Here is a 25,128-nt window from a genome sequence, read left to right as displayed (position 1 = left end):
GAAATAATCGAATCCTTAATCTAGATGATTTTTGCTTCATGATTTATGTCATGCAGCAAGAAGAATCGGGTTCACGACCCGGACGGAACACGGGCCTTTCTGCATGGAGTCCAAAAACATGCAATATGGGGATTAGGTAAATTGATTAGGTAAATTGGATGTGTATGGCAGCTGAGATTGGTACAGCAACCCCCCGTGACCTTCATGAGGAGGATAACGTGGTAGAAGATGGATGGATGAATGGATTTATATCATGGATCCACATATTTTATTTGAGATTCTTTACACTGAATGTCCCACCTGACATAACCCAATCTATCAAATTACAGTGTCAGCTCTGTCCTCTCTCTGCAGATATATAGTGCCCGCTGTTTGCATTGACAAATGTATAGATGTAACATTATTACATTTTAGATGAAGAACGGAATGTCGGAGCATTCAAATCAATTCATTATAAATCATATATATATAAATTCTTTAGAACTTAATTTTTGGAAAAAATGACAGCTCTTACTAGAAGTACACTGGATGTGGCCCCAAGGATGTGTTCAATTTCGAGTGTCCAATTAAGAATGAGCAATGGTAAACTCAAACCGACAACCCTCCAGGTACAAGCTTAATCCCCTACCTTGGTCATGGGCTGCTCAGTCTTAGTTACCCATAAGTATGCAAAAGAAGACATTACTGAAAGTAATCAGTTATGTCATGAGCCTAACTATGCACCTTTTTTTTAACCACACTTTTCATCTAATATAAAAAAATATCTGTATATTTCCTTAACATCACAAACTATACGTTTTGGTACAAAATTTGTAGCAACTGATGAACCTGCATTTATTGGACCCCACTTCTTTTTTACTATTTAAGGAACAGGACAGACAAAAAACCCAACAAAAACAGCCCATAATTTAGTGTAATAATAAACAAATTAATGAATTAATACAACAATCTTTTGTCCCCTCCCATCAACCAAAACTTCAGGGGAAAAAAGTGGACATGATGTAACTGCTGTATCAATATGCAGAGAAAACACTAAAAGAAAACAGCCTTTGTTGCATTTGCATTAGTTCAAATGTTATTTATTTCTAAATTAAATCCAGGTTCACTTCCAGGACAAATAAAAGCACAAACAGAGTGGAGTGCTTGTGATGACTCAGATAACAGGACTCAGATCTCCTTAACAAAGACACTGTTATTGTAAGCTATCTAAACACCATTATGAATCTCTTAACAGCTAGAAAAAATAATTGTGTAATGGGACTATGTTCCGTTGCCGTGCATAAATGTTTGTTTAGAGTCTCATGTCTGGTTGAAGGGGGACTCCAGCCATAAAAATAAACGTGGGATGACTTACCTCCTGCTGTGGTTTATACAGCAAATCATGGTCAGCTATGGTCAACAAAACCCACACCCTCTGGTCTCAGAGGCGAAAGTTCATCACCAACCACAGAAAAACTGAGCCATCCCAAAGACTTGTAAAGGGAGTTCTCCCAACAACAGTTCATCATACCCCAAAACAAATACTGGTGGAATCTTTCCATTAGGTACTGGCAAATGCTAATTTAGTGACTCTAAACAACAAGTGGAGAAAAGCCGATCAAAAAACTGTCCTGACATATTAACCCTGCAGGTCTGTAGTGCTGACTTTGAGCTATGAATTATATGAGTCATCACTCTTGCTAATTCAAGCTACCAAGTCTGGGTCTGAGGCAGGGAAACCAATCTAATCTGTTTACATGCCTGCCAATGAAAGTCTGTCTGAGGCACAACCCCAGACGTGCATGTGCATGACGCCGCCAGTGTGGCCCAAGTTAATTCAACATTAATTAATCAAACACTGTGCAAGTGAGCAGAGGAGGAGGGGCTGTTTTTGAGCCTACTTTTCACTTATGCTATAAACATTTTCCTGAGGAGTTCAACTCCAGCTTTTCTTTAATAGCCCATGGAATTAATGTTCCCATTTAAAACAAAACAGACAATACACCACAGCACATGGAAGTGGAAACCAGCGTAATTGATTCAACAGGTGCATGGTTGTAGGTGACATTTGAAGTGAATTTCCATTTGCAAAAACTGTCATGGCACTGGTCACATTACGGATCCCAAGGATTCAAAATGCCGTGCTATGATGACTCCGCCCACGTTACCAAATCATACCAAACCGCGTATCAGTGGAAAAGCTCCATAATTAAGCCGACAAGAGGACACATACACAAAACACTGAAACCAAAAGGCAGTCCAACAACATCATATACAGTATATGTATCTTATAATCTGTTATAATCTACAAAGGAACAGCTTGGATCATTGTTTTTTAAATGTTTAATGACTAACAGTCAATTCTCTGGCATTTTTCACTTCCCACACACACCAACAGAAATGATACTATTCTTAAAATAATAGCTCTTCTTCATGCAAAGGCCAAATGACTCATTCTTAAAACAGTAACTCCTAAACTGCCTGAATTTCCAGCCAAAATAATGAGAAGCTTTTGGAATGGAACACATGCTTGGGTAAGAGGAAAAGAATGACAGGGGTGTCCTGACAGTGTGATGTCACTTCTAAATTTAGACCTGCCCGTGTCCCCACACCCATCAGTATGTGAAGTCAGCATCCTGTGGACCCTCTGTTTAGACCCTTGACTTCTGACCTGCTGATGACTCACTCAACCATCTTCTCTATGTTAACTTTCTCTCCCCATACACACCTTCCCTCGCCTGTGGAAGTTTCAGGGAAACACTAACAATTAACAGTTTTCTGAGCAGAGGAAACTCTCTTTCTACTACTGCCGTGTTTCCATCATGGTACGGTTTGGTTTGGTACAGTATGGTATGGGTTGGATTGCTAAAGCCCTGGGTCAGTACCGTTCTGTACCAAATTGGTGGAAACACGGCTTATGTTCAACAATAGTTACTTGATGTAGTAAAAAGGGATAAAGTTAAAGTAAAATATCTTTTCTGACTTTGTCACCCCAGATGAATATCGATATTTAATCCACAAATGAAGGTGCTCTAAGTAAACAGTCCCTGTCAGTTTCACTCGCCAGGCACTGCTTGGCGGAGTTTACAGCGGGAAATCTATGTTAAAAGATGCCCCATCCATGTTCAAGACATTTGACTTTTTGTATTTTTCGTACTTACTCTATGTTGTGAATAAATGGAGAAATCCTTTGAACCTTTCAAGGACATTTTTTTTTTCTACAGATATCATAATGCTAATGATATGACAACTGTTTTCCTTTTACCATTCATACCATCAGACCAGTTTAGACATGCTGACAACCTTAAGGATTTCCTCAAAAGCTATTTCTATGTTGTCATATGCCCATGCTTACGGTTATATCTGGTGTCTTATTGTCTCATGCAGTAAAACAACATGGTCATTTTGTGGGGCTTCCTGACCGCACACAGACCAAGTATGCACAGTGGAGTACAGCAGGGGACTCTGCGTCTGAGAAGTGAGCACTGTGGTTGCATTTGGCCTGCCTGAGTAGGAAATTACTGACCGTACATCACATTTTTATTGCAGGGGGAGTCCCATTGTGAGCAGGATCATGGGTCAGGGCCATGTTTACATTTCCTTCACTAAAATCTTGACTCCACATCAGAAGACAAATATGCTGAACAACTGGGTGCAGTGGACTGACAGACTGAATGGCAAATTAAGGCGCCACCAGGCTTCAATGTCACCTCCTGTTCAACTGGAAGGGTGGCGACAAGGACGCTACCCAAACAACCAAAAGAGAATCACTCTGCTTTCACTTATACCAGGGTCAGACTACACCTTATAAGGAAATCACAGCAAGATGTTCACAGCAGATGTGGGATTTCGGTACCCGTCAGCCCCCCAAACTGATTATTTTATCCAGTGTAATATGTTAAAGTTAATAACAATGAAGGCTTAGTCTTGGGCGCCTCCAGACAGGGTCATGATGACTTCCTTCTTTCCATCTTTATCATGTCATGCGTGAGGTCGGTCAGTACTGTGTAGTCAGCAACGACTTTTGGTCAAGTCATAGCACAACACGGCTGTCTATAATCTGGTACTGAACCATCGGAAAAGATGAAAGGATCCTGTAGATTCTGACCTCAACGTAACAGTCATTTCCAACTGTTCAGCATGTTCTGATCAAAGCAGGGCACCTAATGTGAAGTCACTCCAAACGGAATACATTCTAAGATGCGTTTGTTTCAGTTGTTTCTAGGGTTGTAGCTAATGACTATTTTCATCGATGAATCTGTCGATCATTTTCTTGATTAATCAATTAGTTGTTTGGTCCACAAAATGTCAGAAAATGAACCTGTTAGAATTACTAAAATAACAAAAAAAACAATGAATCAATGATCAAAATAGTTGCCAATTCATTTAGTAATCGATGAATAATCAATTAGTCGTACTTTGCTGTATATTCATAAAGAAGATGTCTCGGGTAAAGAGCTTTGAATTTCCCTCTAATGATCCATTTATATATACATAGTAAACAGAGTCACAGTCCAATAACACTACTCCTCAGGACTCATTCATTATTCAACAGGCACATACAATCTCCAATCTAGCGAACAGTTAGAATGAAGCACATTTACTGAGTAATGAATTACATGTCCTCAATGCACCCTTCTGCAGACCAGAGGTTATTCTGTCTGTCCCACTTAACTTGAATGGCATGTGAGCTGTGCAGCAGAGCTGGGTGAGTCAGTGCTGGGCACTCTGCTCTCAGTGGTGCTATCTTTACAAAATTCTGCCTCTTTCTGGGTCTCTTTGGCAGCTTGTCAGTCAGATGAAAGATATTTCCACTGAGTCATTGCTCTGTTTTCTTTTATCAACCGAGAGCCACACGGGCTGTTAAGACCTCCCGTGCACAATGCTGTTGTCATCTCCCACAGCGACTGGCCACACTCTACGCAAGTCTTTTTCTATAATTGGACTTTTTAAAGTGAATTGCACTTTACTTCATGTTATGTTTGGAGTCTGTTGGCCTAGTTCATGCAGAATCATTTCACAAGATCCTTACTTTTATTTTTTTCATTTCAGTTACATGAATCAAATCAGGTTACATGTGCACACACACATAACAGACTGTCTTCCATTTCATCCTGTCCCAATCTTGACAGTCAAGTTAAAGTAGAGCATGCAGTGGCCCACAATTCTTTCAGTCTTGGTGCATCATTTAAACATAATGACCTTGTTGTTGGACTCAAACACAGAAGAAAGCTTCATCTCTTCTGGTGAATCCAAATAGTCCAATGACACCTGACAACTGACAATATAAATATAGCAATAGCCTAATAAATGGCAAATGCATGTTGGACATAAGAAAGGATGAATTTCAACTAAAAATTGGTAATAATAGATTTTGATTCTAACATTTTTATTTGGGTATTCCACAGACTGTATATACATTATGTAAATAAAAAGTATACATACATTCAAATTACCAATAACATTATAAGGATATTATAACATGATATTACTATAATATCATGTCCTCAGTACCACCGTATTACCAATATCACTACCAGGCTGGAAATGGCAGTAGAAATAAATGGTATTATGATAATATTACCTCCCTATTTTAAGTTATCCCGATACTATATTGTTTCTGTGCTGCCATTTTTAAGTCTTACCCACCTCTTCCTTGACCTCAATGGAAAATGTCATGACGTCAAGGAAAGATGTGAAAGAGAATTTACAAGAATGTAGAAAAATACAACCATGGTGTTAAGAGAATTTGACTTTGCTTGTAATGTAATTATGTAATTAGGCAACAGCGAATGTTAATGACAAAGAGTAGGTTTGCTGTAATGAAACTACAATGTTCCAAAAAAAAGTGCATTACTTTGCCTAATGCAGGTTCTGTAAAAGTGGACATAACTAAAAAAAATGTCCCCATCACAGAGGCTGGACGCAAAACAAAAACAAACAAAAAAGAAACCTGAATGGAATACAGCACCAATCACAAATGTCAGTGTACTTGGACCGTCAAGACTCCCCACTGTAGATGTCCAAATGTTTTGTCTCTTCTTCACCAAAAAGGCTTTAGTGTTAGTTATATCAGCACCAGTTGACAGTATTTTTAACAAAAAATACTCACCTATGTGTGGACTAGGCCTTTGATTGTAGTCTAAACTATTGTGTGAGTCAAGAAGATACGCTGATCACACACACACACACTCTCTGCTTATTAAACCCCTTGGCAAACTTTCCCATATGATGAACTTGCCACATTCCCAGACATAATTTTGTCATGAAGTGTAGTAGTTTGATTTGCCTACACTTTGAAATTACTTTGTATCAGCCTGCCTTGTATAATTCCTGCATTTTAGAGGGTGGCTGTTGATAGAAACCAGAGGCCAAGGTTAACTTGTTTCTTTCTGACCATATTATGAACAGACAGAAGAGAGACTGTTTTTATTTTGTACTTACTGTAATAGGATCAATTCCATTTTTTGGTTTTCATGAGATTTGTTTACAGTCAGTACCTTTACATGAACCACTAAACTAACTAAAAACTGGACTTTTAAAATTATATGTTAACATGTTAGTACTTGAATTTTACTGCAGATCAGAATCAAATTACAACTTAATCCATAGGTTCATACTAACATGCAGGGAAAGTATTACCACCTAGCATAGGGGAGGCTGACACACATCATTCAAAAAATCAGTTCCTCACTAGTGCTTGAATAATTGGACAAGGACAGTAGTAATTGAATGGCGTAGCTAAACTTAACTGCGCATGGAAACGTACTGTATAATAAACATATACTAGAATAGAACTCTGGACATCATGTGACTCAGTTTCTATGAATGTTGGCAGCCTAAGATGCAGCAAAGATGAACTGTCAGAGTTCACTGCGCACTTTAAATTAATGGCGATCAACCAATATGTTGCAAAACTGAATTTGGAACCGCTGGAGAGGACATTATTCCAGAACTGCATTATCCTCACACACACAACTTCCTGATAAACCTCCATTCATCTTACGCAGAGTCAATGCAAGCGTACCCATCTGGAGACAAGTGAACACAATCTGGGTTTGTGACAAACATTCAACTCTGAAGTCTGCCCGGCTAAAGATAGTGTAGTTGTGCTGCGGTAGCATAACATTAGCATGAGAGGCAGTGTAATGTAAATAAATGCTATGTTAACGTTGCTGTGTAGACTAGCTCTTGGTAAATCTAGTCCATGATTTACCAAGAGCTACCCATGAAATCCATTGCTTGTGTCTTTTTCCGCTCACTGTGAGCATGTTTCATTGCAGCAATCCCGGGGCACAATATGTATTCACCATCTTCACTTTCATGATGAAAATAGCTGGCAAAGACACAAGTTGTCTGACAAATTGTCTAGTATACGTCGTCTATAGAAGTGAACAGCATCATTTCCTGCCAGAGGCTTTTACCTCAGTTGTGTGACGTCAGCTACCGGAGCTCTATACCATCTTTTAATGCCATCTAGGAACTGCCCCCCTCCCTTATTTGGTCAATTTCCTTCTCACGGCCTGATTCATGTTATCTTTGGGATATACAGTATGTGAGGAATTCAGGGCTGTTTTGAGTCTTTGCATATAGAGACGTCATATGTCATTTTACTCAAGTGAATCACTCCTTTTTTCAGTTTCCACGACTCTGACTCGTCCTGGTTTCATCGCCTCATTTAAGAAAAAAGAAAAACAGACATCCAGCTGTCACGCATGCCAATCCACTGTCTAACTAAGGAATGTAACAAATCTGTTGATGCGGACTTTGGCATTGGGGCTGAAATAATATCCGGCTGGGCATTATCAAAGGTTAACTAAAGCTATGCAGCGGATGTGTTTCCGCTTTTGTCTGCTGGAGCCATCAAAGCAGGTCTGGACATTACAGATTAGACCTCACGTCTGATAAAACATGATGGTGATTATGATGATGATGATGACGATGACGACGATGAATTTACACAGCTGGTTAATGTGCTGTTGTTCTTGACATCTGGACTGAGACCAGGAATGTGTGGCTGCACTGAATCTACTGTAAATGTTCTGCTGAACCAACAAACATGTTTATTTTCTATGTTTCAGTAAAAGGACAAATACACAGCAGGTGATGAGTTTCAAGGGTGAAAGGTGAATGTAAAACTATAATTTTTTCTCCAGTTTGCTGATCACTGCATTTCAATCTGTAGCTCAACGTACAAAATGGACTGATTAGGAGGCTAATAAATGATTTTATTAAACTGGCTTTTAAAGCTGAAATCTGAAGCACAAGCTCCAGCTAGGTAAAAAACTAATTATATATATATGGCCATGTATTTTCTTTGACATGAGCTAAGTGTTAATGAAGACACATTAAGGGTAGAGTTCCCTGACCTGATTATTTCTGGCTTGGTTATATAAGTGTGACTGGCAGCAACTTAGCTCCGTCAGTGTCTGCAGATAAGCCTCTGCAGTGATAGCGCATTTCCGCTCAGGTCTACGATCACAGTGAGTTAGTGAATTTGACAGAAAATTACCGGGGAAGACATTTTAGAATCAAATCTGAGATGGAGCGTTGAGTTACGTCTGTAAGGACACATTCTGTAAGCAGTGTATGACAGAAGCGACTTTAGACTAATTAGACTAATGTAAACCAACCAAAAACAAATAAAAACATAAAGGGATGGTTCAGATTTATCCAAATGTGGTTTTGACATATTAGACCTGACTTTGTTGCGTGTGATATGTGCTTTTCCTCTGAAATGCTGGGGGCGTGTCCCCTGGAGGAGTACAAGAGGCAAACACACGTATACACACACACACACACACACACACATATTTTAGTGTCTTTGTTCTTCTGGGTTTGTATAGAATATAAAGGTAAACTCAAACCTTCTCAAACTGGTATCAAACCTTCTGTGAAGTCTACCTGCTTTAGTCCCTGTGTGTGTGTGTGTGTTGGATTTTCTAACATAATGTGTACAGAGGAGAAACTCTGCATTTGCTTCGTTTTCACCTCATTTAAAGATAAACAGTTGCCTCGGATTGTTGCACCAGACAGAAGGAACCACACTGTGTCCTGGATTCAATATTCAACACACACTACTGATAAAAAAAAAGGTGTAATGTAGGATGACTATTTAAGTGTCCAAAGTGTTAGTGTTTTTAACTAAATAATAAAAAAGATCAAACAATCGTATGCATTATTATGTCTGTAGTTAAAAGAAAAATGTGTTTCAAGGGCAGGGGTGGCGTTGGAAAAGTGAGAAAAGTGTGAAAAGATGCTGACAAAATCACAACCTCTCTGGTAGCTAATCAGAATATTTCTAAGGAATTTGATCTGCAGTAAATGTTTAAATCACTTGCTTAAAAAAAAGAAAGAAAAAGCTTAACAACTTGTTTTATGTGACGATAAAGGGCACCGACTGTGCACTGGTGGTGGAAGCAGCATGTCCGAAGTGCAACCTGGGGCCAAAAGCACTGACAAGCTGGGGACTGACTTTCATGTGGGCCTCTAAATGGCCCTTCCCACATTATTGTTGTTGAATTAAGTTCAAGTTGTGTTTTGTAGCAATGTTTATCACCTTTTTAAAGTGCTATATATTTGAAGATATACAAGGTCTACTGAAATATGTCACTGAAATAAAAATTGTTAATCTACTGTAGGTCACTGTGATTTTGTCTTCTTTTTACCGGCCCCCACATAGTTTTGTCATGACCTAATCTGGCCTGCATTCAAAACCCTGGCTTGTGACTCAAGAGGACACTTAAGTGGGGACAACACCTCTTGCTTTTGCACTGATGCTCAGATATAAAATAGAATTTGAACTCATGTTAGGTTGAAGGAAAGTGTGAATCAAACCAAGCTTTTTTTTCCTGATGCCTCTGTGTAGGAAAATTACAAGTGGTGGTAGTTTCTGCTATATTTCTGTAAAGAGAACAAACGAACTGTAAAAAAAAATGTGGCAGGGAAAACTTCCAGTAAGTCACCGTGTCTGTGATTACTGAGGGACATCCGCGGCCGCTGATTGGCCGGCCCACACACGCGCCGCTGGAGCGCAGAGGGGGCGTGAACGTCAGCTGCGCGCGCTATATGTACGACAGTGCGTCTGAGGGGATTCAGAGAAACGAGCGAGCGGAACGAGAAGAAGCAGCAGCAGTAACAACAACAACAACAACAACAACAGCAGCAGCAGCCACAGTTGAAAACGACACTTGGAGACTTTACACAGAGACTGTTATTCCTGCGGCACCAGCACTGACTCCGCGCAGTTAATTCCAGCAGAGAGAAGAGAGCGCAAAGTTTGGAGAAATGCAGTCAGTGTTCCAGCACCTCATCAGCCTGCTGTTCGTCTTCAGCAGCCTGAACGTTGAGCAGCTGACAGAGGGCTGCTCGTGCGCACCGTCGCATCCGCAGCACGCGTTCTGCAACTCCGAGATAGGTGAGTGAGTGACGGCGGGTTTTGTTTTATTCTGCCGCGAATCGGCCCGTTCTCCCGTTACCTCCAACCACCTGCTGCCGGACAGCAGCGCAGTCTGTCCGGCAGCGGTCTGCTTCACTGCACATGCTCCTCTGTTACTACACGAGTACACGCAACACTTACTGTAATCAAGGAGATATTTTGATTATCATTCAAATGGGTTTAACCACATGTAACATGAATTCCAGTAATACTACGAGTTAAAGGGGTAGTTCTTGTTTTATGAAGTGGCTGTGTATAATGTTACTGGAGTGTCAGAGTGTTATATACAGTCGACATGTGCAGTGAACACTGTCTGTTCAGAGAGGGAGACAGGAGGAGCTGAACACTATTTACAGAGTGTGTTGATGTGAATGGGGACAGTAGAGTAAACATGTTGTCGAAGGCTCACTAGAGCTTGGAAGTAATAATCATGGTTCAACATTTCCAAGTCAGTCAATATCAATAAATGTCAGACGAATAGTTGTGCGATAGTTGACTTATTTTGTTGTATAAAATATTCATAGCAATTTTGGTGTATTTGCACTATGCATACACATATCGACATACATTGATCCCTTTATCGTGTTGATATTAAAGACAGTTATATAATTGCAAAGCCTTAAAGCTCACCTGAAAATATATGAACACAATTCTTACTCTGCATTATATATATTTTTTTCAAGTTCACACCTCATGTTATGCAAATTTCCCGTGTGATAATGAAGCATCACACATAGATGCCACGTTTGGCATAATTCTCTCATGTTTAAACATTTGAACTTGAGACAAAAATGTAGGTTACTCAATGTTGCGAAAGCCAGTCAGCAGCACTGATTCTATGTCTCAATGTTGTATCAGAAATGTAGGTCTGTTGTTATGTGCACAACCCAGACAAGAAAGACTGGATGAGGGGTGAAGCAGCCTTGGTTGAAATGACTTACTGTAGGATGATGTACTACCTGGTAAGGTCTGAAAAAAAAGGAGTGTGTCACTTGACTGACTGTTGTTTGTTGGTTAGGTCAAGCATTATCCTCAGATGAGGAGTTGCTGGTTGTGTTTAAACACTAATGATCCAGTGGCTTAAATTGAAGGTGCATTCATTAGAGGATAGATGTCAAATAAACAATCTAATGCATTGTTATATACAGTAGCTTCAATAATAAAAAAAATATGTTGAAACATGCCCTGACATCATAGCAAACCGCTGAAAATGCTGAAAAAGTAGTGTACAGTTAGGATGTATATATAATGGAACCGACTTTTATGGTGGCAGCTAAACATATAGGTTCTCCATTCCTTCTGTCCTTGTTATCCTCAAACTGACTCATATCAATGAAGAGACGAATCAATGTCCCCACTTGATTCACTTCACCTCATATTCATATTCTGTTCAAATGGGAAGTTTTTCAGTGGAGTGGCAGAGCTGCAGCTGTGAAGCAATGCAAGTTCTCACAGATAAATGAGGCATGTCACAATTCTGTCTCTGCCCTCAGATCATGATTTTTTTTTCTCTTTCTGAAAGAATGTGTCTAGCTTTTCTTACACACTGGTAAAACACTTTGAACTAAAAATGGCTTGTAAAGCTGGCAGCGTAAATTGTCACCTGTATATAACACGAGCTTAGATGTTTCAAAATCTGCCTGCAATCAGTTGTAACTAAGATATGCAGAACCTCTGGTTCAGGAGCAGCAGGTGAAGGACGTTTTCATAGCTTCTTTTACTGCTTAATTATTCTTTCTTGTCCTCCCCACAATTATATGAACTTGGGAACTGGGTTAGGCTAGAACATAAATCCCACCTGACCTGTGTTTTTTTAGATAACAGTGGGAAAGACACAAAGATTGTCTGATCCACCCTGTAGGCAGAGAGGCTTGAGGTTTTCAATGGGTTTAGTGGCTGAAATGCAGTGCAGGGATCGAACTTGATTTATTGTGGAGAGTTTGTGTGGGGTAACACATGTGCACACGCTCACACAAACACAAGTGTAGCCCATGTGTTCTCCTTGACCTCTAGTTTCAACTAACAAGGGAAGTCCATGTTTCTGCAGCAACACCTCTGAACAAAATGTTTACTGCTTGACTTTCTGCTGGTCAGTGTTTACTTTACAAAGGAACTATGGTTACCGGTTGTTTGTTTTTTACACGTTTTGTTCATTATCCACATGTCTATAAACTCCAAACATAAAATAAAAAATTGCTCTCTCTATCAAGTCCACTTTCATCCAAAAGTCAACAATAAAGACGTCATTGACATACTCGTTGCCTCACAGTACGAAACACCTGAGACTTGTTACCCTCTAAACAATGCAGTGCTTTGGGGATAATTGGCAAGAGTGACTACTCCCCCCTGTGGTGGGAGGCTGGCAAGACAAGAAGACAAAATTACTCTTGCAACAGATATGGAAAGTCACATGGGTCATATTGCTTTATTCTTACGTTAAATGTCTACTACTTTAGACTCAAACCTATAATCTCAAACAAAAAGTACAGGGTTGAAAAAGCCAACGCTATTAGGGGGAAACCCTGTAATTCTGACAACATCAAAAGGTGACGGCCATGAATCTTCCAAGTTGAAAACCTATAACTTAAGTGCTTTGCTCTTGTTTTCTTTGGTCATAATCATGTACAGGCAAGCCACTGGACGAAGCACCATCAGGTGAAAGGGCTAGATGTTCAGAGAGCATCTTATCAATTTTCTCTTCCACATATCTGAGCTCCAGAAGGTGAACTGGCCCCTTTTTTTTAATGTAAAGACCGAGTTGGCTACTATTGGGCATCAGATTTACACCAGTCTATTCACAAGGTGAAGTGAGCAACGCTTGTCTCTCCAAAGCTCTTCGAGGGCAAGATTAGAGGCCCAGCGGTGAACTTTGACCGTGAGTTTTAATATTGCTGCGTAACGATGCTCATTCCCAAGCACTCGGGGTGATCGGAGGAAACCAACACATACTTGCACTGTGAACCAGGTCAGTTGCTGAGGATTAGTGTGATATGTGTTCATGCTTGGATTTGGCATTGGGGATCAGTACGAGAAAGGTATCCTGTGCCACTGTGTGCGTTTTGCTGTCAAACAAGTGCAGCAACGCAGGTTTAGAGCGATGCATTGCGCGGAGCTTTGTGACAGCATCTTCCTGGTTCCATTACATCCTCCTCCTGTTAATGAGTTATGTACAGTAGTTGAATCAATACACCCTCTGTCAGCTGTTCTACCCCAGCTCCTCTGTCGGTCAACAGGTGACGGATGATAACTAGAGCAAAGCCAGGACTCCTGTTGTGAGATGCATTATGCAAGCTTGGATAAGATATCTATAGTTTTCCCTAAAGTGAGTTCAAAAATGACGAGATGTCAAAGGCTCTGGATTCCGTACTAGCTTTGGATTGTTGTCCACTGAGCAAGGAGTATCACATGTCCCTGTCTCTGATGACCACACAGCCCCTGCAGGGTCTACCTAGTAAAATACAGTGACACATAAATCGTAAATTAGTGATTTCAATGCCTTGAGTTATACTTGTAAAAAGGCATTATGGAGAAATATGTGACCTTGACAAGTATAGTAATAAAAGTTATAGAATTCATTCCACACAGGCATGTCACTTTTATCGGAGATGGACTGTAACTGTCAGAAAAGCAGTATAATCCAAGTATAACAGCTGGGAAAAAGAGTGAGAGAGAACGACAAAGATATGAAGAGCAAGAGATGGAAAATATGAAAAGTAGATGCTTAGGAAGCACAGATAACACATAGCTGACAGTCAGAATTCCAGGTGTTGGTTGTAACTCTGTCCTTGTGTATTCATGGATACACACTAATTTGCAGGCAAGGTTTGTTGTGGAGCAATTTATTTTAAACACTTTGGTCAAAACCTACTAAAGGCAACAATTTTAGCCTTGACAGCTAGTGTTTTTGAGGTCAGCGAGCAAGACACTTGAATTTAAATGACTAGTTGGTTAAATATTCCCATGCCTCTTTCCAGCTGAAACATTGTGTGAAAAGAAAATGTGTTTTCTTGTTAAAAACTAGGGACGGTTGGGAAGGGGAAGATTTTTTTTTATTTGTTTGGTTCTTTAAGGTTACGGTGGCAGCTTATGTTTGGAAACCTAATCTCAATATGTGTGTACCTGACAGTCAAGGGAGCCTATTACGTATTAGATGATGGGAAGGCCTGATCCTTGGAGGTGGAGGCATCAGGAGATAGGAGAGCAGTATATGTTGTGGCCAGTGTCATAGCAAGAGTTGCTAGCATTGCTAAATTGATAGTGATTCCATGACTTGTGTTGCTGGGTGCACAGCAATGAAAATACAGTTCCTTTTCCTAGATCTCCATTTAGGCACATACTTGATTTAGCATTAATGCATAAATATGATGTAATGGGTTGGAATATTTGCATAACATGATTTGATTGACTGATGCCCACACTACATGCTGCACATAACGCAAATAGAGGCATTTCTGTTGTCACACCAACCCCCTATGTGTGAGTCAGCAATCGGTTTACTAACCTCATGTGGTACTTTCCCACTGTAATATAATATATGTATCAGTTGTTTTATGTTGAACTTAAATATGGCCAAACATTATAATGCTATTTTCATTAAAACCTTAAGGTCAGTACAAAGATTGTGACACAAGCGGAACATCATAGTATCGGCGACTCATAAGCTGCCTTTGCATTTCACCAATTAGTAAGTAGACGTCGACGACTTAATGCTCCAGGGTTTTCCATCTGACACATGGCTCTGTAGCAGGGATTCAGTTTCAGTGTTTATTTTTGAGCGCAGTAGCATGTCGTCCTGAGAATTCCTCTTCCTCCCACTCGCCTCCTCAAACTTGGAGCACTCACTGAATACTAAAATCACCGTCGCTCGCCCCACGCCTCAATGTGTTTTTCTCCCTCACACACACATATACATAAATGAGTCACCTTATTCATGTCATGCCTGCAGTTTGCCACTCTGTACGTAGGCTGAAATCAATGCCTAACTAAATTACATGCTCACCTTTAGATTTTGCATTTTGCATTAGTACACCCTGCTTTAGGCAAGCGATACAGACTAAAAACTGATTCACTCATTTCTTTTTTTTCTGTTTGTTAGACACTGGTTAGCTCTCTCATCACAAAATGCCTCCCACTCTTTAAAAATGTGTGTCAGTTCCTCTGCAGAAAATGAATATTTGTGCGTCACAGCACTGGCCTGTAATTTCTCATGGTTAGCGAAGTGAGAGAGACTCCTACATTACAGTGTAGAGTCGCTGAGAGATATTTCAACTCAACTTTATTTAACTGGGACATGTGATACAACAGGGGCTTCTAACCTTGCCCTCCAGAGAGACAGTAAAATCATTTAACATGAATAGATGTTACTTATTTAATGAAAAACAATTGCTGATATAACTATGCATAAGCTATTCTACAAGTTGAAAGGTATTGATAGTTTGATATAAATAAAATTCTATTACAAAATCTAATAAATCACATCATAAAAAAATAACCATATAAATTGGTGAACATATATTAATTTCTATATAGATAGGTTCCACTTGAGCCAGAGTGGTCAGAAATCACACTGTAAATCTGGGCTAAATAAACATTTCTAATGTAGACCTTTTGACATGAGCAGGCTGCCATGTGGGTGTATGTAAATATAACTGCTGAATGGATGGGAGGTCAAGGGTCACTATAGGGGAAAGGCACAAATCCTCCATCTCCAGAGCAGCTGAGGCCCTTCGCACATTCCTTTGGGTGATGCACCATCACTGGCTAATTAGTGGCTGCCGTCCAACAAGGTGGCTCTATCTGGGTGTACTTCATTTGAATTAGCTGACCTTTGGACCTTGAAACACAAACATCTATGTCCCCTGAGGGCTAGTTTTGAGGTAAGAGCAGAGGAAGAAACTAGGTTTTGGGGTGACAGTTGAAAAAACAGCACAAGTGCATTTAACGGAGCCAAAGGTATCCTTCTTTAGCCGCACATTCCTCTGTAATTGTGGTCTGGTTCCTCTGAAACTGCATCTGCAAATTTCTGTCAAACCCCATTTAGGTTCATTTAGCAGAGGTCGATCAGGTAATAGGAGTCTTGGGCTTACATCAAAATAGATGACAGATTAATGGATTAAATGTACTGGAGCAAATTGTTTGCGAAAGGTCATAAAGGGGAGGGCAGGCAGTGAGCCGGTACAGAGCATTAATACAAAAATGACCTACATCTGCGTTGGTTTGGAGATGCTAAGAAAAGATGTCAGGGAAAGTCAGAGAGGGCAGAGAGGTTAGTTTATGTTTTTGTCTCTGAATTTGATTGCATCACGACACTTGGGTGCTGATTTGATTTGTTTAGGATTTACTGCATTTCTACAATTATTACAAGTCGATGGTATTAGATACCCGATTCTATTCATCAAGTTAGCAGAAATTTTGATTTTGAGGGGGAAAAATTGTTAAAATCATCTATTGTGTTGAATTTTGCTACAATTCCAACAGGAATGATACAAATACTTCACGTACAGGCACTCTCATCACTTGTAATTACATTAAAATATACCCAACATACAATTTATTTTTCTGTGTAAAATTCTGGATGGCCACAGTTTTGAATCTCTTCATACTGGCTCAAAATAAAAGGGGGTTATATTAAGAATTGGACATGGATAAGGGTCGTCACGTCCAAAATAAATGTGTAGTTACCACTTTTGGGTGGTAAAAAAATTGACCTGATTCCTGTTTGAGTTGTATTTTCATACCCATTTCCATTTGCCTGGAGGCAGGGCAGCTAGACAAATCCAGACCAAACAGAAGATGCCACATGCCTCATTTCTTTCTCCAATTGAAAAGAATGAAAGGCTTCTCATTTTTCCCCCTTCTGGGGAATGTGCGCCCCCAAAGAATGTGGGAAGGAAATTCCTCTTGGAGATGATAACAAACACAGCCGGTGTTAGTTGTGTCTGTGGTCGGGTGCTGCTGTGGGCAGCAGGTGAACTTCACAGATGTTTGGCTGCTTAAATGCAGGGCCCGCAGCTCTGGTTAGACGAAGCACAGGCTCACATTATCACTCATTTCTACACTTGGCAATCTGGGCCTTCCACAATGAGCCCCCTTACTACCAAGATGTGTGAAAGCAAACAAATTCAAGTCGCCGCCGAGCATTTTCACCTTGCTAACGTTTACAGGTGAGTCCTGAATGCAGCTGTGATCCCAATATAGAAGGAAGCCTGTTTAAATAGAGGTGACACACACCGACACCAAACAACCTATATTGTGTTACATCTTCAACATCAATCACGTTTGTCCAACTCTCTGCAAAATCAAAACAGAGCTACAAAAGCTGCATGTGAAGTGTAAAGTGATTCTTTGAGGGAAACTCAAAAGGGCCTCTAGTTTTTCCCCCCCATTGGCCCACCTTGGCAAATGGCAGCAATGCAGAAAATCGGATAAAGAGATTAACTGTGGTGCCAACATGGTGCTTCAATAGTTTTTATAAGGAGGTTTGCTAATACCTCCTACCAGCCGAGGTAGTGAGTTGTTTGTTAAAGTTATCTATTTCAGAAGGGTTGACGTGTCTCTTCCTCTCTTCACAGTGATCCGTGCTAAAGTGGTGGGGAAGAAGCTCCTGAGGGATGGACCTTTTGGAACGCTGCGGTACACGGTCAAGCAAATGAAGGTGAGCGGATTAAACCATCTCACAAGTAACTGACCCTTTTCCAAGTTTCAAAGAAAGTGGAAATAATGTGGAATTATTCTTTTAGCACACATGATGAAAAGGGATGAAGACAGTTATGGTGTGACTGAAATGGACAGATAGCACAAAGCTATTTCAACTTGTGTTGAGCTAAATAAATTTAGCTCTGACCACGTTTCCAAGTTAGAAGAAAGCCGCTTCAAATATCTGCATGCATGTACATGTCCACAGTTACGATCTTACTTAAAATGGGGATTTATCAGTCTAGAATTCAACGCATGTACCGAGTGGTTCATGTGTTGGTGCCACTAGATCTACGCACACAATCTCAGGCAAGTGTCCATGCTCACCATCTTCTACGTTGTCTCTTTGATCAAAACAAGAGTGCATTCCCCACTGGACTCTCAGTCTACATAGGATTTGTGCATACTACCAAGGAAAAGGCGGCATAATGACATCTACATCACAGAGACACTAGCAGACTTCTCCAGAAGCAGAAAGTATTACCCAGCCCAGAAGTGCCTTGAAACATGTCAAATGTGATTTATTTGTGCTTATTCAAAATAGCATAGTATAGTTGTAGGTATTTCATTTGATTAAACAGGCAAAACAAATCTGTTCATTCCGTCTGCTACTGTGTGACAGCTTAATAGCCATTTGGGATATTTAGCCTGAAATTCCATTCTTCGCTTTCCCTGAATTGTTACATAATGCTGCACATTTCTGACGGATGCCGACATCGGGCCTGCTGCTCATACAGCAGTCAGGCTGGAGGATTAGCAGGCTCACAGACAATGTTACAGCTCACCCAAACTCTGCAATTCAAATGTAAACACTTGAATGCTCTGCATCTGTACAATCAATAAAAGCATTATATTAAGCAGCATCTTGTCAGTGAAGCACGCCAGTTAGCACTGTAAGGATTATCCTCAAGAACTAGATGTGACCTTTGCACTTCTTGGGTTGCTTGTTTGGATTGCAGGCTGGTTTCTAATGCAAACAGTGGTTTTCCTTTTTCCCTGTGGGCTGATGCAGAACACAATTGCTCCAGATTTCCAACAAATCCTATGAGATAAATGTCCTTGGCTTTCCCAAACCTCCACAGTTTTAGGCTTAAGTAACAGTTTGTTCTGCTTTTCTGGGAGCGACGCGTCTAAACAGGGATTTCCTGTTTTTCCCAGACAAATAAATTGCACTGGAAAAAAAGCAGTTCTCAGGACAAACACTGACTTCCAGTTCTTGCTCTGCATAGCTGAGCTGAATAGATGGACCTCAAGTCCACTGTTTAGCAATGACCTTGCAGACAGAGAATCAAAGTCGGAGCACATTACACAACGTAATTATGTTATCTAAGATTCAGTCAAGGGCTGACTCTAATACTCCATGAGGAATTCCTTAAGGAATGTCATCTGATAAGCTCAGCTCACTGTTTTCAATCCTCATTGTTTGTGTGAAACTGAGTAAGGGGTGTAGTACCAGGTGAAGGTGGGTGCAACATGGTACTTGTTTGTGTCATATCTTAACTCCATATTGGGTTGTTATGTCTTACAGATGTACAAAGGCTTTGACAAAGTCCAGCATGTGCAGCACATTTACACAAGCGCCTCGGAGGGTTTGTGCGGTGTCAAGTTTGACATCAACAAGTACCAGTACCTGATCACAGGTAAGACAATCATGCTTGTCATGGATCAACCACAACTTACTTTGAAAAGTCAAATTGCCTGGTTACATTTCTCAACCTTCTATGTGTGGGAAAGTTTGAGATACCCGAGGTCAGTCATCCCATCAGCTGTGGGTTTTTTAAACAAGCTGTAGTTGCCATTAAGTCAAGTGGCTCACTGTACATTTATCATGATGAAATCCATTATAATTATGTTTTTTACACATTACATTTTTATGCATGTTTTTAAGTATATGCGCATTTTGTCTGGTTTGTGCAAACAAAATTTCCCCTCGGGGACATCGTGGATAATAGAAAGATTTTCCAATCCAATCCAAATTGTAAAGCCATTTATACTGCTTTGATAACCACCATGCAGTTATCATAAGCTGCGCCAATTTTTCCTTACGTGCTCCCACATGATCACTGGTCATTGTTCCCTGATAACACAGATGTACTGTACATTGTAAATAACCATTAGTGTATAGATGAAAAATAGAAAACCCCATCAGTGTGACAGAAACCAACCCGGGGAATTGATTATGGTTTCAATATAAGCTATTTGTTGCCCTGCTGTGATCAGCTGTTCTGGGCACGCACCATAGCTGAGGTGCAGGGAGAGAGGAGAATGTGTTTCTGGACCAGTGCAGAGAACCACACTCCAGGTGCCTTCAGGTGTCACCAGTGAACCGACTCATCTGCTGAGCTGACAACAGTAACTGCTGGGGCAAACAAAAAAAAAGGTCTTTATAAAAGATATACTGCTGTGGTGATCCACTGTGCTTTGCGACTGTCATTGTCTCCCCAAAGAGTGCATCTGTTCTTATGGTTATTCTGTTTGCACTGATGGTGAGATGGGCTCTGTGGTGGGCGTGACATGACAATGTAACCGTGGTATTGTAATTACGGCCACAGCCCGACACAGAACAAATGTGAAGAAGAAATCTTTGAACAAAACCACTTTTAATTGTATTGCTAAATAAAAAGCAATCCCAAAACTGCTGAGCAGATATTTCAGTTCATATTCTGAGCTACTAACACAACAAAATGTGTTTTTATTAGAGAGATGCTGGATGCTTATTTCTTCGCAGAGGCCTTTCAGTGTCTTGCCAAGCAGCATTACTTGTTACCACTATTCTCTACCTACTCCTCTTCTCACCAAGCAGTCATTCAGTGGTCCTTTGAAACCAACTTTCCCACTTTTTTTAAATTTACCATTTTGCCACTGTGCAAGGAGGCCAAACTTCCCTCAGCGTCTCAAGTGAGAGACGGCAGTTTCCTCTCACAACCTGTAATTAACAGCGAGCAGAAAGTGGCTGGTATTTTCCAGTCAACACATTTTATGAGTTACTATTTCCAACAGAGGTGCAGCTTACCTTGGACACTGTCATTCTTAGTGTACATAACGGTTGCTAGGTCCCGACCTGTGACGACTGCAGCTACACCCCACAGTGCAAGTGAAAGAGCTGCCGTTGCCAGGCACCCATGGCTATGTTTATGCGACCTTGGTGCCACTGACATCATCGCCGTCTTTTGCTGCTCTCGGGATGTCTATAATAAGTCCTGCATATGATCAGCACCGCATTACTGTCAATTTAAACACAGCAGGGCCTGTGAAATGAGCTGCTTGAGTCTCCTTTGATCAAGCCTCGAGTGCTCTGCTCCTGATTAGTATTTTAGGGGCATGTCACACACTCAACACCATGTAATAAGCGTGTGAGTGACTCCAGTCATGCCAGAAAGGGGAAGTGGCCAGAGTGGTCGGGTCGAAGAAGCACATATTTGCAAGCTGTCAAATTCCTGCATGCTGACAACATTGTGGAGGAGACACATGTAACACATCGTGATGTTCCTGAGGGCTTGCGGGCCGTTGTGTTGCACCTGTCTCAGGAGTTGTAAGCTACAAATGGTCGAGCACTGAAAATAGATGTCTGCTGACCTTTAGATATTTACAAATAGGGGTGTTGGTATAATATGGGATTAGCTTGTCTTTCCACACATAAATGAGTTGGATTGCTTGAACAATGTGTTTATATTCTCCCGTGTTAGACAAATAATGAAATAACATGGGTTTGGTGTGGTGTAATTATCCTACACTTTGGTCGGGAGTAACATATTACCATGGTGATTTGCACAGCCGTTCATTGTCCAAGTATACACAATATTGCATTCAGCTTGCGACTCAACACGACCTATTGTTTTCATTTGTTCGCTTTGTCAGGTCGAGTGTACAATGACAAGGTTTACACCGGGCTGTGCAACTTCAATGAGCAGTGGGACCGTCTCTCATTGGCCCAGAAGAAAGGCATCAACCATCGCTACCAGCTGGGCTGCAAGTGCAGGGTGAGTGGAAACCAGAAAAGGAGACAAATAACCTCTAAACTAGAGTACTTTAAATACACTTGTTTCACTCTGACTCTATGGGCAAAGGTCCGTTCAGTTTGATATCAATAACACTTCTGTTTAACTACAGGAAAAAGAGACTGAGAGCAAAAAGTATTTACCCACATTAATAACCGTGGTTACATAGCAGTTGTGCATATTTATTGAGATTGAATTACAAGTTAACTTTAGAGACTCATTTCCACCATGATTCATCATGGATGTCCAGCTGAGACAGAAATAGAGAGAAAACAAGTTTTAAGACTCACTTTAGCAGTCATTAAGTAACAGCTCTGGAATCAGTTCAAGTCTCCATTCCAAGGTTTGGCTGACTCAACCGTGCAGCCTGCCGCTGCGCAGCTGCTGACCCATGTAGTAAGCGTCCTACTGTACAGCAATGTCCTGGACATCTGCTAACACCATCGGCCCCCTATCAGTGTAAGTGGATTAGCAGGAAGAAACCTGCTTGTTTCCAGTTTGGGCCAGTGCCTGTAAACTTTGTTCAGTGTACATGGCAGCAGCCCAGAGGCATCCAGCGAAGGCCGTCAATCAAGTGAGATGTCACTGAGAGAGTCCGTAAGAGCAGACAGGCATAAACATCATCGCACTTATAAAATGCTCCTCACAGTCATTCACCACATTCCTTCACAAATAATGATTTACAGTGCTGGAAAGTAGGAAGCACTTTGCACCAGTTACAAAATTATTCTCCACAGATCATTAAACCACTCAAATTAGGAAGTTATGTTGAGGATCTCTGATCCGTGGAGGACAGATTCTCCAGGTGTGTATAATGGAAACATACGGAATAGGAAGTGTGCCCTCTAACTTTCGAACTGAAATTGCTGCTCATTCATTCACATTCACAAGCTCTTTGCAGCTTAAAGACTCCACTTTGCCGTCACAGCATTTCCATTCATGCAGCATATTCATCCACGGAGCTGCTTTTTTGTGTGAGCACCTGCAGTCATGACGTATCGTAGAGGCTCACGAAAGTCAAACTGACATGACTGATTCAGGAAGCCAGCCTTTCTTTTACTGGTTTCACACTTATTACAAAAACTTTTTTTTTTTTTACACCCGATTCATTAATCTTTACCAGTCAGTGACTGAGAAGCAAAGCTGACATTTCACATACAAAATGGGTTATTAAGTTAATTGCATTTTGGCCTTTGCCTAGAATGTAAGTTTGCATTACTCACAATTGCAGTTGATTTGCTCAATAAGTTGTTTTTGTTAAGACTAAGATGAGGTATTGCTCTTATTACTAACCATAATGGTGCTTTCACACCAAATGTTAGGTGAATGATGATCACATGAGCGCTAATAAACAATAAGATAATACTATACACTCACTTTCTGCTCATGGTCTTTGCCCAGATTCACTTACTTTCATATAGCAACAATAACTTTGGCCTCCATTGGTGATACTTTTAGCATTTACTGAAAGGAAAAGCAGTGATTTCATTAGCTGTTGCTGCTGCACAGTTCTGTTTCCTCACCCATGGTGACATCTGTTTCATATTCTCCTCTCTGTCTGTAGATTAAGTCCTGCCACTACCTGCCGTGCTTTGTGACCTCAAAGAACGAGTGCCTATGGACGGACATGCTCTCACACTTTGGCAGTTCTGGCTACCAATCCCGGCACTACGCCTGCATCCAGCAGAAGGAAGGCTACTGCAGCTGGTACCGAGGCATGACCTCCCGAGACAAAACCACCATCAATGCCACCGACCCCTGAACCCAGCCGCACGATGCCCCGAACCCCACTGTCGCGTCGCTGACTCTGTCTCTTCTGTAGAGTATTTCAGGACTCGTAAAGCTCACTGATTTGGGTGACTGTTCCTCTTAAAGGGGCAAAAAGAGAAAAGAACAAATCCATTGCAGTGCCTGTTTCGTAGCACAAAGAAAACAATATCTATTTTGTTTAACAGATCTCCCAATTGAACTCTTTCGTGGTTTTCCCTTTGGTCACATTTAAACAATCCTTGCAGTGCACTGTCTACATTAGGGTTCAGTTGTATTCAAAATACAACAACGACTGACAGTTAAAAAGCTAAAACGCATGTAAGTCCTTGAACAATGTCCACTGGGAAATACAGAACTTAACTTAAAGACACTGTTGTCGCTGACACAAGTATCTCTGTTGCAGTTCCTGCTATTATCGTTCTGTGCTTGGAGGCTATACTTGTAAATCATTTACCTGTCGTCCCCTTAAAAAACCTAAGCTAAACTAAGTCGTTAAGTATCAGATAAATGTCCAAACGATGGAAAAAGTACAATCGGCATGGATCAAAAGGTACATTTGAGATGTAAAACTATTATACTGTTATTGCCAAACAAAGTTAAGGTATGACCCAAGAATATTATACCTCTTAGTTTAGCTTCAAAACTATTTTTTGATAATGGTGTTGTTTCATACATACACACACACACACACACATGTGTATTCATATATATATATATATATATATATATATATATATACATAGATAGACTATGTTCATTTTTTACTGTATGGTGTCTTTACAGATGATAGTGTCTTTTTCCCTGAAGGTTCGTGATGCAACACTTTTTTTTTTGCAGTTGCATCACAAACACGCTCTGTTTGTGTTGAACACTGATGAGCATCAGCCGAAAGGCTGAGAATGTCTGTTACAGTGGCAACACGGGGGAAGAGCTCATACTTTATTTTTTTGCTGTATATAACATAAGCTAAAGAAATGAACTATCAACTCAGCTGAAATCTCTGTTCTTACATTTATTTATGTTTAACGGATTACACATTAGTGGTCTGCAGTGATGACAGGCAACAATCACAGCCTGTTCAATCATCTAGAATGAAGAACCAGCATCTGAAAATTATATATCATGGTACTTTTTGCTCGACTATAGTTCCTCTGACTGGTGGCACTCTCCACCAACCAAGTACAGTATCAGCAGAAGTTTCAGAAAACGATTTATTTTGTAAGAGTATATTCAATCTTTTTATTTAAC

At 40.5% G+C, this 25,128-nt stretch overlaps 2 protein-coding genes across 6 annotated transcripts in view; one reads left to right on the top strand and one right to left on the bottom strand.

The window, feature by feature from the left end:
- LOC122766362 (synapsin-3-like) overlaps nt 1–25,128 on the bottom strand; it is a 117,176-nt gene that overhangs the window by 36,282 nt on the left and 55,766 nt on the right. The gene's annotated exons all lie outside the window — the stretch shown is intronic.
- On the top strand, nt 10,085–24,578 carry LOC122766363 (metalloproteinase inhibitor 3-like). Its single transcript, XM_044021141.1, has 5 exons — nt 10,085–10,396; nt 17,989–18,071; nt 19,641–19,752; nt 21,971–22,092; nt 23,675–24,578. The coding sequence occupies exons 1-5, from the start codon at nt 10,267–10,269 to the stop codon at nt 23,870–23,872; spliced, it is 645 nt and encodes a 214-aa protein (XP_043877076.1). The 5' UTR covers nt 10,085–10,266; the 3' UTR covers nt 23,873–24,578.

This window comes from Solea senegalensis, linkage group LG3 (genome assembly GCF_019176455.1).
Source record: "Solea senegalensis isolate Sse05_10M linkage group LG3, IFAPA_SoseM_1, whole genome shotgun sequence".
In the NCBI taxonomy this organism is placed as follows: Eukaryota; Metazoa; Chordata; class Actinopteri; order Pleuronectiformes; family Soleidae; genus Solea; species Solea senegalensis.
Note: the sequence above shows the minus strand (reverse complement) of the source record. Positions and strands in the feature narration are given on the sequence as shown.